This window comes from Mirounga angustirostris, unplaced genomic scaffold, assembly GCF_029215605.1.
Source record: "Mirounga angustirostris isolate CCGP_5_RB_7025 unplaced genomic scaffold, mMirAng1.0.hap1 SCAF_7, whole genome shotgun sequence".
NCBI lineage: Eukaryota > Metazoa > Chordata > Mammalia > Carnivora > Phocidae > Mirounga > Mirounga angustirostris.
In genome coordinates this window covers 69,937,912-69,954,367 of record NW_026991715.1, presented here as the reverse complement: position 1 = coordinate 69,954,367, position 16,456 = coordinate 69,937,912, and the positions used below count along the sequence as shown (strand labels likewise).

At 34.4% G+C, this 16,456-nt stretch overlaps 1 protein-coding gene across 1 annotated transcript in view; it reads right to left on the bottom strand.

Moving 5' to 3' along the window:
- The window catches only part of ADGRV1 (adhesion G protein-coupled receptor V1), a 515,575-nt gene that overhangs the window by 457,061 nt on the left and 42,058 nt on the right, over nt 1-16,456 (bottom strand). The window contains exons 6-11 of the mRNA XM_064596364.1: nt 15,528-15,641; nt 12,664-13,229; nt 12,046-12,316; nt 11,327-11,656; nt 4,588-4,764; nt 2,253-2,476 (exon numbers count right to left, since the gene is read on the bottom strand). Coding sequence (XP_064452434.1) covers nt 2,253-2,476; nt 4,588-4,764; nt 11,327-11,656; nt 12,046-12,316; nt 12,664-13,229; nt 15,528-15,641 — 1,682 coding nt within the window. The remainder of the gene's footprint in view (nt 1-2,252; nt 2,477-4,587; nt 4,765-11,326; nt 11,657-12,045; nt 12,317-12,663; nt 13,230-15,527; nt 15,642-16,456) is intronic.

Here is a 16,456-nt window from a genome sequence, read left to right as displayed (position 1 = left end):
TCTCAGTTTGTTTCTCAGAGTCCATAGTCTCTCATGGTTCGTCTTGCCCTCCGATATCCCCCCCTTCATTTTTCCCTTCCTACTATCATCTTTTTTTAACATATAATGTATGATTTGTTTCAGAGGTACAGGTCTGCGATTCAACAGTCTTACACAATTCACAGCGCTCACCATAGGGCTTCATTTTTAAGGTCAAATGACACTATAAATATGGGGTTATACACCACATATATGGTAATTTTTCTGAAATTAACTGGCATAGTGAAATTTTTTCTGATTTGGGGAAAACTAAACAGTAAAATATTTTTAACTGGTATGATACTGAAAGCATCATAAACTGTTTAACTCTAGAGCAACTCTTATCTGTACTAAATACAGAGAATTTGAATTTGAATTTGACTTTAGAGAAACTATAATGTACCACAATAAAGTGTTAATTATTTTTGTTGCATTATATCATAACATTGTAATAACACTACCATTCATTCTTTCATTTTAGTTTTGTTAAAAATTTGCAAAATTGAGAGGAGGTTTAGATAAAATATGTAATTTTAAATCGTAGATGTTATTCTCACATTTATTTAATTAAATATGTCTTAGAACACTCAAATGTTATTTGCTCATTCTTACTCATGCACAATTTAGATAATATAAGTAAACACTATTACTAATTGAATTAGATATAAGTATAACATAAATATAAAATTGAATGAATTTCCTGTATTTGAAAAGAGAGTAACCAATAATTTTTGAAATACTCTAGCCCATGATTTGTACTTCCTTGTGTACTGTCTTTGCCCATAGGAGAGAGAGAGAAATAAATACCTAAAAATCATATTTAATTAATTTAAATGTTTATATGATCAAGTTAAAAAATGACTGTTTTGAAAGAATATAAAAAATATTTAGTAAACTTTCAAAGGTGAAATTTAAGCCATTCTTTAAACACTTAGCCAAAGCAGAAACTCAGCTAAGAGTTTCTATGAATTGCTTTATCTTCGGTTTATAAATGTTGTTCATTTTCTTTCTTTCTTTCTTTCTTTCTTTCTTTCTTTCTTTCTTTCTTTCTTTCTTTCTTTTTTTTTGAAGACTGCCCATTGATTTAATAAGTACTCAAACCTAACTAAAAGAAAAAAGGACATAAGTGAAAAAATGATAATTTTCAATTTTCATTTACATTACATTTCACTGACTTTTTAAAATAATTTGAAATACCTTTCCTTAAGATTTAATGTGAAATACATATTAAAAGCATAAGTCATTTTTTCCCTACATTCTGTATTTTTCCTTGACATAAAAATAAAGAACAGCTACTCATCAGGTTTCCAGAAGGTGTTTATACAAAATACCTACAAAGAAAAACCTAATGGTAAAATATAGAGAGGATAAGGGGTTCCATAAAATAATTATTGCTATTTCAGTCCTGATTAATATAGTATAATATAATGCCAATTGAATTTATCTGTGATTTTTATTGTTTATAAAATATGAATTTTGCAAAGCCCCCCAGCCACACTAACCTTCTCTAATATGTATCAATTTTAATATAGAAAACTGTAGCAGATAAGCTTGGTTTTGATTTTTTTTTTTTTAATTAACTGACATCAGTTAAACAAAGAACTTTGTTTCACTTTTGGTGATTTTCTGAATTACTGAAAAAAAATCTCTCTGAGAGACTGTAATATTTTCCTAATATAAATTATCCACTGAGAAATGTTAAGTAAATCCTTATTATTACTGAAAAAGACCTCTTAAATTTGTATTTTTGATTCTCTGAAAAATATGTATTATTTAGTGTTCAAATTCTATGTTAAAAAGAGAATTCATTATATGAAGATTAATGCTTTCTTTTTACTCACTCAAAAAAAGCTCTAATCCTCTCCCCTGTTGAAAATGAAGCAGGCAGAGCTGTTTGCTTAACCTAACATTTTAGATTTGTTGCTGCCTACTTTTTTAACATAGCAATTTATTAGCTATGCTTAATGTTATATCTGATACCTTCCAATAATTCTCTGTGTAATGTTTCCTCATAATGAATAGCAGGGTAAAATTTCACTATGTCACAATATTCAGTCTAACCAAAGCTATCAACAAAAAACAGAAAAATCAGAAGCCCAGCAAAATGTTATCTATTTAGTTTTTTCTCTTTACTTTATATGGAGGAAGGAATTAAAACAAAAAACAAAATTATTTCAGAGAACTCAAACATATATAAATGCTATTAAATAAACATAACCTAAATGGGTTATTACCTGTCTAGAGAAAGTGTTACTGTCTCATTCATTTCCGGTGTGTCATCAGCTTTGACTGTAATGTTGATTGTTGTGTCACTTTGCCCAGATAAAAACACAACAGAGCCATTAAAGGGACCTATATCGTCCAGGGTCACTGATTTTGAATTAAAGCCAGAAGGCTTCAAACTCCAATAGACAGTAGCCTGGCCATCGGTTCCATCCCGATGTAAGGGAATATATACCTTATAAAAAAAAAAAAAATTTCTCCTGAAATACATGCTAATAAATTATGTAAGCTTTTCAGTTAGTGGATGCACTTGTTATTATATGAATATATGTATTCTGCATAGAGAAGCCAACTATTAAATGACATTAAAACAGAAGACTGAACATGTCTTCTCATTAAGCATAAAAATAATTTTAAATATAACTATTTTTTATTAGTTTTTGCTAATCAAATTTATCTGCAAAACTGTTCCCACCCCAAAATATCCCTAACCTATGATTTGTCTTAATAAAAGGATATTTTAAAAGCCAAAGAATAGTGAAAAACATAGAACATGCTGGCTAAATACTAACTTTCCATCAGAGTTTCTCCAAAAAAAGGAATTAATGAAATATCACAATATAAACTGAAAGATAAGCTTTTATAATTAAAACTAGAAAATTACGAAAAATTCATCCTAAAGTGATGGAGGCAAAAATAAGAAAATAATAATATAAATAAGAACAAGAAATGTTTCTAACCAATACGATATATGCAGTAGAAATAAAATGAGATACTCAAATCATAGTTCTGGGTGACCTTGGGCAAGTTACTTAACCTCTCTGACCTCAATTTCCTCAAGTGAAATGAAGCTAGGGCTTCCATATTTTGCAAGTTTGTGGAGAGGATTAGTGTCTCTCCATTGTATGAGCTAAATAAATGGCTGCTATTATAATAATTCTGAAACAAATTATATTTGGTAGTTTTACTTAAGTGCAGTACATTTCAAATATAGAAAATAAAAGGATCATTGTAGATAATGATAAAGTTTTTTTCAAATAAAGAATATAAGTGAATACTTAATGGTAGATACGCTGTTCTTTTTAAGCCCCTAAAAAGGTATTTTCTTTGTTCTTTGCTTTTTAACACAACTCATTTTGAAAAATGGAAGATATTTTCCTCACTAGCCATTCTGCTAATTTGACTAGCAATGGTCAGGGTTGACGACTAGTGAGCAAAATAGGATACTTAAGGAAGACAAATTAAGAGTCACCCTGAGGGAGTGGGTGTAGTCTGGGCTATGGATGGGACAAAGAGAAAGAGAGCTGAGGGAAATTTCCATCCTTTCTGTTTCCCAGAGGGGAAGAATGCAGGTTCACAGAGCCCAAAACTTTCCCTCAAAACTAATTTCCCTCAAGGGAAAAATATGAAATGGTAAATTGACAGCAAATAATGAATAAAAGCAATCCACTCTCTAAACATTTTTAGTTTTTCAGTTTTTAGAAAGAAACAGTGTACTAATAAAAAAAATACAAAAAATCAGAACCATCTTGAAAAATGAGCTGCTCTGCCAATTTATAGAATCAAATATATAAACAAAGGAAGTTGCGAATACCATATTTTGACATGAGACTTCGATAACAAAAACAATTCTCCACTTTTCTGATCTGAACCCCAACCCACTTTAAATCAAATCTAAGTTATGAGAGTCTTAGAGAAGGTTTCAGGGATAGACCAGAACCCAGGTAATGGTAAACCTGAAAGTCAGAGCCATCCCTAGATAGATGGTAGGAAAATTCAATCAGGGTAGGGGTCAGGTAGGGGTGCTATATATGTGAGTGTGCTTTTGTGTGTGTGTGTGTGTGTGCACCCACAAAAATGTACCCATATATATAACATAAAATTCCTCAGATTTGGCATTCCACAACTTTACCACCACCAAGTGGAATGGCAATCCAAGTGGATCACTTCCACAGCCAAGCACAGAACCCAACGCAGCCACCCTAGTCCTTCCCAAGGCAAGCATGAGGAATGCTAATAATGGAATAGGTCAAGGATACCTGCAATACATGTGACTTAGCCAATAAAAAAAGAAAAATTATGTTTGGCTATCACTCTGGCAAATGTCATAGCACTATCTAAAAGCATCCACATCAAAATATCCAATTCTGGCCATGAGCAATTAATTCTAATTTTATTCTAACAAATATGGCAAAAGATGATGGAAAAATCACATATTAATCAGTTACTTAAATGACATATTGAAGACTTCCTGTAAATGGTGAAGCTTTTCAACATCTGTTAATTCCGTGTCTATGCCTTATCTCAGACTCATTAGGCCCCATCAATAAGAAAAAGCTTACTTACCACTTCAGCAGCAGAATCTTCTGGTTCATGTAAAATGATTGAAAGATTGCTAATGAAGCCAATTTCTCCATTTGCAATGTCTGGAGTAACCACTAAAGAAATATTCTGGACTTTCCCAAATCTAGGACTTACAGGTGGGATTGGGGGAATTACGTCCACCAACTCCACAGTTTCCAACTATAATAAACAAACAAACACAGTGAAAAATTTAAAAGAACAGACATTTTTAAATTAAAAAAAGTCTTAATAGCATGAGGCAACAAATGTAAAGGTCACAAACTTGGCAACTTCATCTCCTCTTACAGTCACCATCTTATTTCAATCTCCTGCACTGGCTTCTTGAGCTTTTTTTTTTTTTTTGCTCTTCAGTTATAATTCCCCAGGGTTCTTTCTAAGCCCTTTATCTTATTATGTCATACCCTCTCCCTAATAATCTCTGGATCTCTCCTTCAAATTCCAAATCTTTGTAACCAACTGCCCATGGACATCATAAAAATGTCACACAGACACCTTACAGTTAGAATGTCCAAAATAGAAATCATTATCTCTGTTCCATGTCCCCTCACTACTAACATCACCAGCACTACCATCTGCTTTTCCTCTTTATTACCTGTACCCAACTACCTTGACCTTAAAGCTAAACTGAGAGTTGCCCACATCTCGTTCTTCTCTTTCACTGACCCATGCCTCCAATCAATCACCCACTCCCCTTCTATGCCAGAGAAAATTCACTATCAGAACATCATTCAGAACACCAAATGTAACCTGTCTCTCCGTTTAAAGAAAAACAGCGTATGTATAACACACAATATCCCCGTGTTTAATGAACATGACCACTAGAGTAACTTCCATAGTGCTCTCATCTAGAATGGCCTCCCTTCATTATCTCACAAGGCCAAAATGTAGCCATTCTTAAAGTCCAGTTACATCTCCCTCTTTCATGAAGATTTCCTGGTATCTCCAGCCCTTTTTATTCTAACTTTCTGAATTTTGATAACTACCCTCCCTAAACTTAGAACGTTATCGTAAATTTCACATGTTGATTGCTTATCATCATTTTGTGTATTCCAGACTTTTACTTCCTAACAAAGCCTTTGTGAGTCTGTGTTCTTCTCAGCATTTTCCCAGGCCATGACACAGAACCAAAACTGCAGCTGAGACACAGTAAATGTTTGTCAACTCATCCCTCCAACACAAAATGAGCTCTATAGGAATCCTGGTATATCACAAACCTTCAACATCTTAATATTCTAACTTTCCAAAATTCAACTGATCAATCCATACAGTGTTCACTTGAGGAGTATAGGAATAGATAATCATTACAGGACTGCAAAAACAACAAATATTTTAAGATGAAAAGCAATTCTGAACTTAATAAGACATTATGGATCTCCCATTCTTTAGGGCCCTCTGTTAGGCTTTGTAATGTGGAAACAATGCCAATAAGTAACCACCAGAAGAGACTTGTGATTTAAGTTGATTTTCCACAAATGAACAGGAGTAGTTCTGATCCCACACACAGTGTCACATTTTATGATAAACGATATATATTTTAAAGGCAAAAGTAAATGCCCTTTTAAAATGTCACACATTTTGCTTTAAAAATCACATACAGGAGGGGCGCCTGGGTGGTTCAGTTGGTTAAGAGTCTGACTCTTGATTTCAGCTCAGGTCATGATCTCAGGGTTATGAGATGGGGCTCTGTGCTGGGGATGGAACCTGCTTAAGATTCTCTGTCTCCCTCCCTCTACCCCTTGCCACCCCAGTCTTTCACGCCTCTTTAATAAATAAATAAATAGGGCGCCTGCATGGCTCAGTTGGTTAAGCGACTGCTTTTGGCTCAGGTCATGATCCTGGAGTCCCTGGATCGAGTCCCGCATCGGGCTCCCTGCTCGGCAGGGAGCCTGCTTCTCCCTCTGACCCTCCCCACTCTCATGTGCTCTCTCTCTCTCATTCTCTCTGTCTCAAATAAATAAATAAAATCTTTAAAAAAAATAAAATAAAATAAAAAATAAATAAATAAATAAATAAATAAAATATTTTAAAATTTTTTTTAAATCTAAAAATCACATACAGGAGAAAGATAGGAAAAACTCCATATTTGGTAAATAGTCATTTGAGTAAAAGAAAAAAACGAAATTAGAATGACACATTTTGCCAAATATGGTATGTAGACCAAGTCAAGTAAAATAAGACGTGTAATTCTTTAGTATACTGCATTTACTTTATAAAATAAATACAGTGTAAAGATAAATAGTAAAAACCACATACCTGTCATTCTTTCTAGATAAAAGAAATATATATACATGTAAATTTCTACTTATCTTAAAAAATATTACAAAGAATAAACAAATACAATATATATAAATGTATATAAAATATATTTAATTTATATATATATTTAAATGCATATATTAAATGTATATAAATATAAGGTGTACATTGTTTGGAGGCAGAGATGTTTCTAAAATACTTGGTCATGTATGAGTAAGCACGTGGTTGTTAATGAACACTCCCATTCCCATACATTTGCAAAGAGCTAAACTGCAATACTATTTAAAACATCAATATATTTTTACTTCAAAACTTTCTAAAAAGAAAGTAGGAAAATAAATAAGTCGTATCTTACATTTATCAAAAAAAGCTATAGAATTAATTCTAAATATAGAATTTTTGAAAAATACAAAGAAATGAACCGATCAAAAGGAAAATGCTAATTTTCCATGGCTTATTTCCTAGTCTCTAAGCCTTTTTGTCTGGGTTCCTTAAGCATCTGCTAAATCAAACTGCCCCATTCATAAAGAGTCGTTCTTTGCTTTCAGACAGTTTGCAACTGGGACAGCACATTAGCAAACCCAAGCCTGCCAAAAGTTGTATCTCAGACTAATGTATTTAGCGGAGAGGGTTAGTGAAGAATGAGGAGTTTATGTCTCAGATTCTCCTTTCTTCAGTTTCATTCAACTTTCCATGCAGAATCCGATGCCTCCTATTCTTGTGTTGCTTATCCATTACGTACTATACAAACTACACAACCTTCTAATTTCAAGGAGCTTTCCAGAACCTACAGCTGTTTTGAACCTCGAGGAATTGTGTCAGTGACTAATAATGTCTTTTTTTTTCTAAACTGTTAAATGAACTATCTGCACTGTAAGACCTTTTGTTTTTTAACTGAATACAGAGAGATAAAGAATGGAGTCTGGAATTAGTGGTACAAACACATTTCTAAACCGGCATCACCAAAATTCAAACACTACATACTTCTTCAAGTTTTCCCTTACTTTTCAAGTGGCATCAGGAAAAAATTCTATCATGTTCATATACAATGCTGAAAATAGCTCGGATAATATCTGATCCATAGATGGTCCTTAATAAGGTTTTGTTTACAAAGAGATTCTCTGCAGCTACTTGGATAGAGATACAAGATATTTTCAAAAGACTAAGAGCTTAATAGAAAGGTCACTAATATTCACACAGATACCGGGGGGTCTGTAGCCACAGTAAAAACTGGTCTTGAGGCAGCCTAAGAAAAGAAATCAGAAAGCTAAAATGGGAACAGAAAAGTTATCCACAACTCAGAATCAACATTACTGCATCATCAGCCCTTAAACTCACCTCACATCACTACAACGACTACAAGAATTCCAGGATGCCCAGGCCTCCATGAAAGCAAAAACAGCTGTGTAAAATCTTTGCTTTATTTCACTTGGGTTAATAATTTGTTTCTCATATCACTTGTGCCCTACAAGGGAGAACTGAAAACTGACATACCTTAAACATACATTATGAATTTAAATGTTTGTGCTCCCCCAGAATTCACCTACTGAAAACCTAATCCCCAGGGTGATGGCATGTGGAAATGGGACCTTTGGGAAATAATTGGGTCATAAGGGGGGGACCCCCATGATGAGATTAGTGCCTTAAATGAAGAGATGCCAAAGAGCTTGTTTCCTGTCTCTCTCCACTATGTGAGGACACAGCAATAAGACATCAGTCTGCAAACCAGGAAGAGGGCTCTCACCAGTCACTCTCCATGCCGGCACCCTGATCTTGGACTTCCCAGCCTCTGGCACTGTGAGAAATAAATGTCTGTTGTTTAAGCCACCAGTCTATGGTATTCTTTATAGCAGCCAGAACTAAGACAATGTATATCAATGAGAGTGCTTTGAATCCAGAGGATACTGACAGCAGAAAAGGCAAAGGACAGAGCTGACACCAAAAATAAAAACAAAAACTCCATCAAATTCTGAAACTCCTCTTGACAAGTTATTATCTCCCAGGTACTCTTGAAAACTGCCAAGTTTGGGAAATGCTACCCTAAGTGCAAACTGATGAAATTAGTTATGCACTTTCATGTATTATTAGGACCAATCTTAAAAAATGTTGTGACACTAAATAAGGCCAAATGTATAGCTTTTTAAAAATTTTCTAAATATATCTCCAAATGTGTTCCGGTAGCAGTGCTCCAGTCCCTTTAACTTCTTGTTCAACATGGCCAAGGCCAGGGGCTCCACCATATGCTCAATTCCACTTCACAGATGCAGATGCCCCATCTGGCCACTCATGTCACAAGAGCATCCCACAAGCCACAGGGGAAGCAGACACAACTGTGTACAAGGCCATGTTCTCTTCACCCATCACTTCAAGAGAAATTCAGGGGTCCTCCAAGAATGGGTTTTCCTCATAGACAGAAGTATGCATCACATCATAAGTTCCCGATTTTGAGGGGACACAAAATACCAATGATAATAATAACAAAAGAGGGAGAGCAGAATCTCCCACCACTAGTGGCAAAACCTTTGGAAACAAAATGGCAAAAGTTCTCCCTCTGGGTGCATGAATTACAAAAAGGCATCCTCTACATACGATAAATCATATATCCCCATAACAGGTCACCGACTAGACCCCTCCACCAGGACTCCTCAAGAAATACACAAATGGTGCAAGCTTGAGCAGTGGCCCAGCTGAAAACAAACAAACAAACAAACAAACAAAGACAAGTGTCTTCAGAATAAAAGGGCCTACCCTATCAAATGCTAAGCAAAGTGGGACACAGTCCTGTGGACTTCAGAACACCAAGAAGATTTAAAAAAAAAAGCTTTAGAGTTAACAAACAAGTTACCTAAAACAGTAAATAATGTCTTGACCCTCAATTTCTTATCAGCAACTGTGCTATAAAACAATACCTTCCAAGTTCTGAGAAAAGAAATATTTATTTTTATTTTTATTTTTAGAGAGGGGGAGAGAGAGAGAGAGAGAAGGAGGGAGGAGCAGAGGGAAAGGGAGAGAGAGAATCTCAAGCAGGCTCCACACCCAGTGTGGAGCCCAATGCAGGGCTCAGTCTCACGATCCTGAGATCATGACCTAAGCTGAAATTGAGAGTCGGATGTTTAACCAACTGAGCCATCCAGGCACCCTGAAAAAATCATTTTAATCTAAAAATTTCTACCAAGCCAAACTATTAGTGTAAGTTTGAAGTTTTGTTTTTAGCTTCTCAAAGACTCAAAAAGTTTACTTTGCATATTCCTTTTCTGTACATGTATTTGAGGAAGATATACTACAACAAAACCCAAACACGATCCAAGAAGGAAAAAGCAAGAGATCAAGAAAATTCAGGAGCTCAGTAAAAACCATCCCAAGTAGCAGGTGTGAAGCAAGCATAGAAAGCAGTTAGTACGGCTAAACTCACCATCCAACATATATAAGACAACTGGAAGCTATAAAGTGGTGAAGATGGTACATATAAAGGGAGCAGTTAGAAATACTAGAGAAAGCAGCAATAAACCATAAAACAAAGTCTAGGCAAAAATATGAGACCAATTTAAATGTACATGCTTCAAAAAAATTAATGGAATATGAAACTTCATTTGATACATATTTCGGTTAGCAAAGTATGTAGTGATATAGGATTATAAACTCTTTATCAACCCATTCATACTATTTGAATCTCTATTAAATTTATTTACATAACCAAAATTTGATAAGCATCCTTTATTGCTTTCTAATTTTCAGAATCAACCAATGCCAAATGCATGGAAAACATAACCACACTATCAAAAGTGAGTGCAGATTTTTTTTTAATTTTGGCAATAAAAATAATGTTTTCTTTAATAAAAGTTAAGAAATAAAAAAAGACAAAGTGGAAGAATATGCTATGGGTCCCTAACTTCTTTTTATTAAGTAGATGAGAATCCAGAGATTCTAACTATAGTTAATAGACAAAGAAACAGATTTTTTTTAGTATGTTAATTAAAAATATCTACACAATTTTTCTCATATTGCTTTTTTATTTCTGAAATGCCTCCCCTGCACTATCCATCATGAAAAACTGTATTTATCCTACAAATCCCATTCCTATGTCATATTTTCCCAAATCAACTCAAAAGAATGGCAGATCTCTTTCTCCTTCTTCTCTCAATCTCCCCCCTCCCCACCCTCCTCCATTAACAATTTGTGTGACTACATTACATCATCCATTATTTTCTGACCTGCATTTCAAGTTGGTATACTTTTATTATCACCTGATTAAAATATTAATGTTAGTAGGACCCTTGTTTTATTCTTCCTTATATGGCTTAAGAGCAGACACATTCTCTCCTTGGACTCCCTCAACAAATTGTAGTAACCAATGGTAGCATCCAAACCATCAATGTGGGCAAGATAATGGTTAGTTAACTCTTTCACACAGACAAATACATGTGCAGTTGAACCAAAGTTGAAACTGTTCTAATCATTATAGTACCTTTACTAGAAAGTGGGCCCCATTTTGAAGGAATGCATCATTTCTTATTGGTAGTTTTGTGGTGACTTGGATTTTTTGTTCTGGAAAAATGAGGTTATTTCTCCTGGACATATTTAAGATGCCGTCTTTTGCTTGCAAAGGGTCCACAGCTCCAGCAGGAATATAAAGGGCAGAATAAAACATCTTCACATCTCCTTTAGTTCCTCCTAGTCTTGTAAAACTCAGGGATAAATATCGTTCACCTGGGCTGCTTTCAATCTTTTGGTTTTCCATAGGAAAAAATGTTATTAGGCCATAAACATCATCACTATCCTGAATGTAGAACAAAAGCTGCAGATAAAGAAATAAAATATTAAAGTGTAGAATTCTCACATCTGAGAATACCGAACTGTTGACTTACGAGGCTATTCCGATTTTTAATATTTATTTACATATCATGTCTAAACATGATCACGTTTTACATGTACACCAGAGTAAAAGATGAATCAAAAACAGATTTGGCAAGTTTCCTAATTTATTGTTTGCGGAATTTTTTTGAAGAGTAAATTTTTTATTTACAGAACAGAGCATCTTGAGCAACGGAAACATATATCATTTCTAAAACCAGTGTTCTTCCCGTTGCATCCAACTAGACATAAAAGTGATTTGTGTGATCAAATTCTTTGGCTCTTTTGGAACACGGAAATATTCACACAAGTAAAGCATAACAAATGATCTACCTCTGCTGGTTCGCTCACTTCTGCACCTCCTCGTACTGTATGAGGCAGAATCTGAAGTAAATAAGCTTCTGCCTCTTCTGGAAGATCATCATTAACAACAGTAAGAGAAACTGATGCCAACATCTGCCCTTGTGCAAAATGGAGAACTCCAGAACTTGGTCTGATATCTGCCGTTACTGGTGAGGGATCACTGCTATTCCGTGTCAGTTCCCAGTTCACAGAAATATTCCCGTGGGTGCCACCATTTCTAACCACTGTAATTTCTTCAAATCTAGAATTTTAAAAGAAGTATATATGGTCACATATTATACTGTGTTTCCCTTAGCTGGGCTTTTTCAATGTCAAACTGGCCATGAGATTTTGGTAAAAGCAGAATCCGTATCATAGAGAACGAATGGCTATTTTAATATGAAGGGGGAGTTACATAGATGTGTCCTGGGAACCTATCATAATACGAATTCACTTGCATATTTAAATCACTCTGAAAATAAGAAAGAAAACAGCAAAACCATGGTGGAAGAAGTGACACAGTTCGACACTATGTCCAACAGCACAAATACTAAATCTCAGAATAATATATTAAAATAACTGCAGTAACAGGTTTAAAATAAACCATACCTTGATGTTGTATCTTCATCAATTACAACTGTCCTTTCAAACAAGATACTGTTGAATGACAGGACTCCATAAGGTTTGTCATTTGGCTTAATGGTGATTTGCACAATAGAAGGGGCTAAAAGCACAGCATCTCCCTGCAAGGTATCTTTTAGTAATACAACATGAAATGATTCCGCAATCTCTGGAATGGTGTCATCAACTATCTGAAATTTTAGGTGTGACTCATGAATAAAAGATGGAAAAACAATAGTTGGGGTTGGCTGAAGATCAATGAAGTCTAAATTTTGCTGGGCATGTGCTGTTGAATTCCCAGTTACAATAACATAACTGATTGAAACTTCATATTCATCTGATCCAATCAGATGCCCATTGTCATCTTTTCCACGAACCACTGGAATTAGGAGTATGTGGTCTTCCTCAGGAACCAAATAAACATTCTGAATAAATCTCACGGGACTATCATTTTTCTTAATGATTATCTCAACTGAGCTCCTAGAGGTGTTGATCTCAGCTCCTCCTTCAACATTTTTCAGTTGAATCAAAAATATTTCATCATTTTCTGGTACCTGTCAAATAAATATAAACAGTAGCAAAAATACCAATAGCCAAAACATCTGCAAAGAAACCAAAGTATATAAAGTTGCTATGTTTCAGTACAAAGAAACAAAAAAATTTTAACTGAAGGGAGTAGAGAGGCTTGTTTAATATCTACATATTAAAATATTTTCCAAAGCTACATAATATATTTTAGATAGGGAAGGAAAAGTTCATAAAGCAATGGTATGGACAGGTATTAAAGTATAGGTATAATGTCTTTCAAACCTGATCAATCTTTAGGTAACGCTAATGATTTGACAGTAAATCTGGGCATAAAATTTTACTACTTTTATCAGAAGTAGCATGATAGTAATCTAATAATAATATATAAGATTATCTAAGAATCTGGAATAATATTATCATAGATAAAGAATATCTAAGAATCTGGAAAACTAACACATTACGCATCACATGCAAATTGTTAGTTTTCAACATGTGAATTATTCTTGCTTTTCTCTAAATGATTTCTAATTCGAGAGGTAAACATATACCAATCATATGATTTCCAAAATACACATCATGCCTCTGGAGAACAAGCTGTAAGAGTCACTATCAGGCAAATGTTGACATTGTTAGAGTGAAACTTTTTTTTTTTTTTTTGCAACTACACAGAAATCCTAGGGATAATCTTCACTATGCTGTTTAAATAAATTCTGTTTTATGAATGAAAGGGAAAAAACAAATCTTTTTACCTCTATCAACAGCGATATAAAAGGTAAGGCTATTTATCTAAAAAAAAATGCTGTGATTTGATTGATCTTTTTATTGCCCAATTTTACTGAGGAATAATTGACAAATATAATTATAATATATTTTAAATGTACACATGATGGTTTGATGTACATATACATTTTGGAATAACTGCAGAGATCCAGAGAACTAACACACTCATCACCTCACACAGTTGATTCTTTTTGTGAGTGACTCAACACTTACGATCTACTCTCAGCAACTTTCAAGTATACAACACTGTATTATTAACTGCAGGCACCATGCTGTACATTAGATCCTCAGAAGATGATCTTTTAAGTTTCTAGTTAAAATGTATAATTAATCATTGCCCCAAATTATAACCTTCTCAAGGATCTAAAAACAAAAGGTTTTTACTAGCTTAAAGAACCAGATGAACTAGAGTTATCAATGTTACCTAATATTTCATTTTTTCAAGAGAAACAATTTCTAATAATGTCTTCTAAATTGTTTGTTTCTCTTCTCTTGGGATTTGTTGTGATTTGATTTCACGATTTTTTTGTAGTAAGGTTGAGGGATGGTTAAAAATTCCCAGCTATTTTATTCTCTCTTTTTTTCTGACAATATTAAGATTATTTTATTAAAAGTTATGTTTTCTCTCATTTCTCTCATTATCTCATTTACAAGAGATACCCTTGCACATTATTGTTCAAATCCATTCCCTTCTTAGTTAAGTTAGCTGTGTCATCTCAATCCTTGGTAACTTCAATGTGAAATGTAAAAACAACTAAAGCCTTCCCTTGACTGTGAACATTTAAAATATCCAAACAAAAGAGTATCAATTACAATAGAATTTTCTTTGCTTTCTTAGTAAAATACTTATGCTGGGTAGGTAGTACTGTATACCTGCTCAAAACGGAAACCACTAACAAAAATCAATCATCAGGGTTTACAAAATGCTTAAGTTTTTGTACTACGTGTGGCTGCCAGTTATTTTCAGGTTCATCAGCTTTTAGATATATAATTTTATGTAATAGCAGGAAGGGAAGAATGAAGGGGGGGAAATCAGATGGGGAGACGAACCATGAGAGACTATGGACTCTGAGAAACAAACTGAGGGTTCTAGAGGGGAGAGGTATAGGGGGATGGGTTAGCCTGGTGATGGGTATTAAGGAGGGCACGTTCTGCATGGAGCACCGGGTGTTATACGCAAACAATGAATCATGGAACACTACATCAAAAACTAATGATGTATGGTGACTAACATAACATAATAATAATAAAAAAAATGTTTTTTGAAAAAAATAAAAATAAAGTCAATATCTCCTATCAAAAAAATAGATATATAATTTTATCTGAAATAAATTAGGTAAATATTAATCAGATATATTCCAAAATGGCTCTTTATAGCTAAAGTATACAATAACTAGTTAGTACAGTACACTAACCTACATAGGACTATGTTCTTGAATAATTTCAAATACTGCACACAGTTTCATGCTTGACATAATGTTCTCCAACATGTCTGTACTGCAGGCAGAGTCCCTGTCCCACTGAAGCATTTACCATTATCTTACCTCATCATCAAGTACTGTCAAGTTGTAGACTACTGTTGCTCTGCCAGGGGGAAAGGTAATATTTCCTTGAACTGGGCTCAAATCTTCCTCAGGTGGATTTGGGCCACCCTCTACCTGCAAAGAAACACACAGTGCCATCAATAAACACAAAATATTTCACAAGAGTAAGAAAGCATTACTGTGATTTTGACTGACAAAAATCTGAAATTCACTTAAAAATGTTTTGAGAGAAGAATTAAAACTATACGTAAGTCTGTCCTTCTAATTAATAGTCAAGGCCTGTAATATAGATCTTGACTATAATCACATTAAACTACATGGTTTCTAAGCGCTTTCTCTTTTTTTCCTCAGCCATTATATTAAATCTGAGAAAAAAACATATTTTCTTGAGAAGAAGGTATTCAAAATTGGTAAATTCTCTTAAGTAACGGAATCAAATGGCGGTACCACCACTGACTGTGTAACGTTGGGCAAGACATTAAACAACCCCAAGGGACGCCTGGGTGGCTCAGTCGGTTAAGCGTCTGCCTTCGGCTCAGGTCATGCTCCCAGGGTCCCTGGATCGAGTCCCGTGTCAGGCTCCTTGCTCAGTGGGGTGTCTGCTTCTCCCTCTCCCTCTGCCTGCTGCTCCCCCTGCTCGTGCCCTTTCACAAATAAAATCTTTTTTAAAAAATAAAGAAACAATCCCGAGGAACATTTTCCTCATCTTTAAAATAGGCATAATAATATCCACTTCACAGGCTAGGTGTGAAGACGTAAATAAGATCATTCCTTTTAAAAAGTACTTATTAAGTACTTTGTGCCTGATCTCTTTTACATGTTAAGGATATAGTTGTGAACAGGCAAACTCCCTACCCATAAGAACCTCACATTTAATGAAAGGGAAAAATGATAAATAAATGTGTATTTTTCAGATGATGATAAGTATT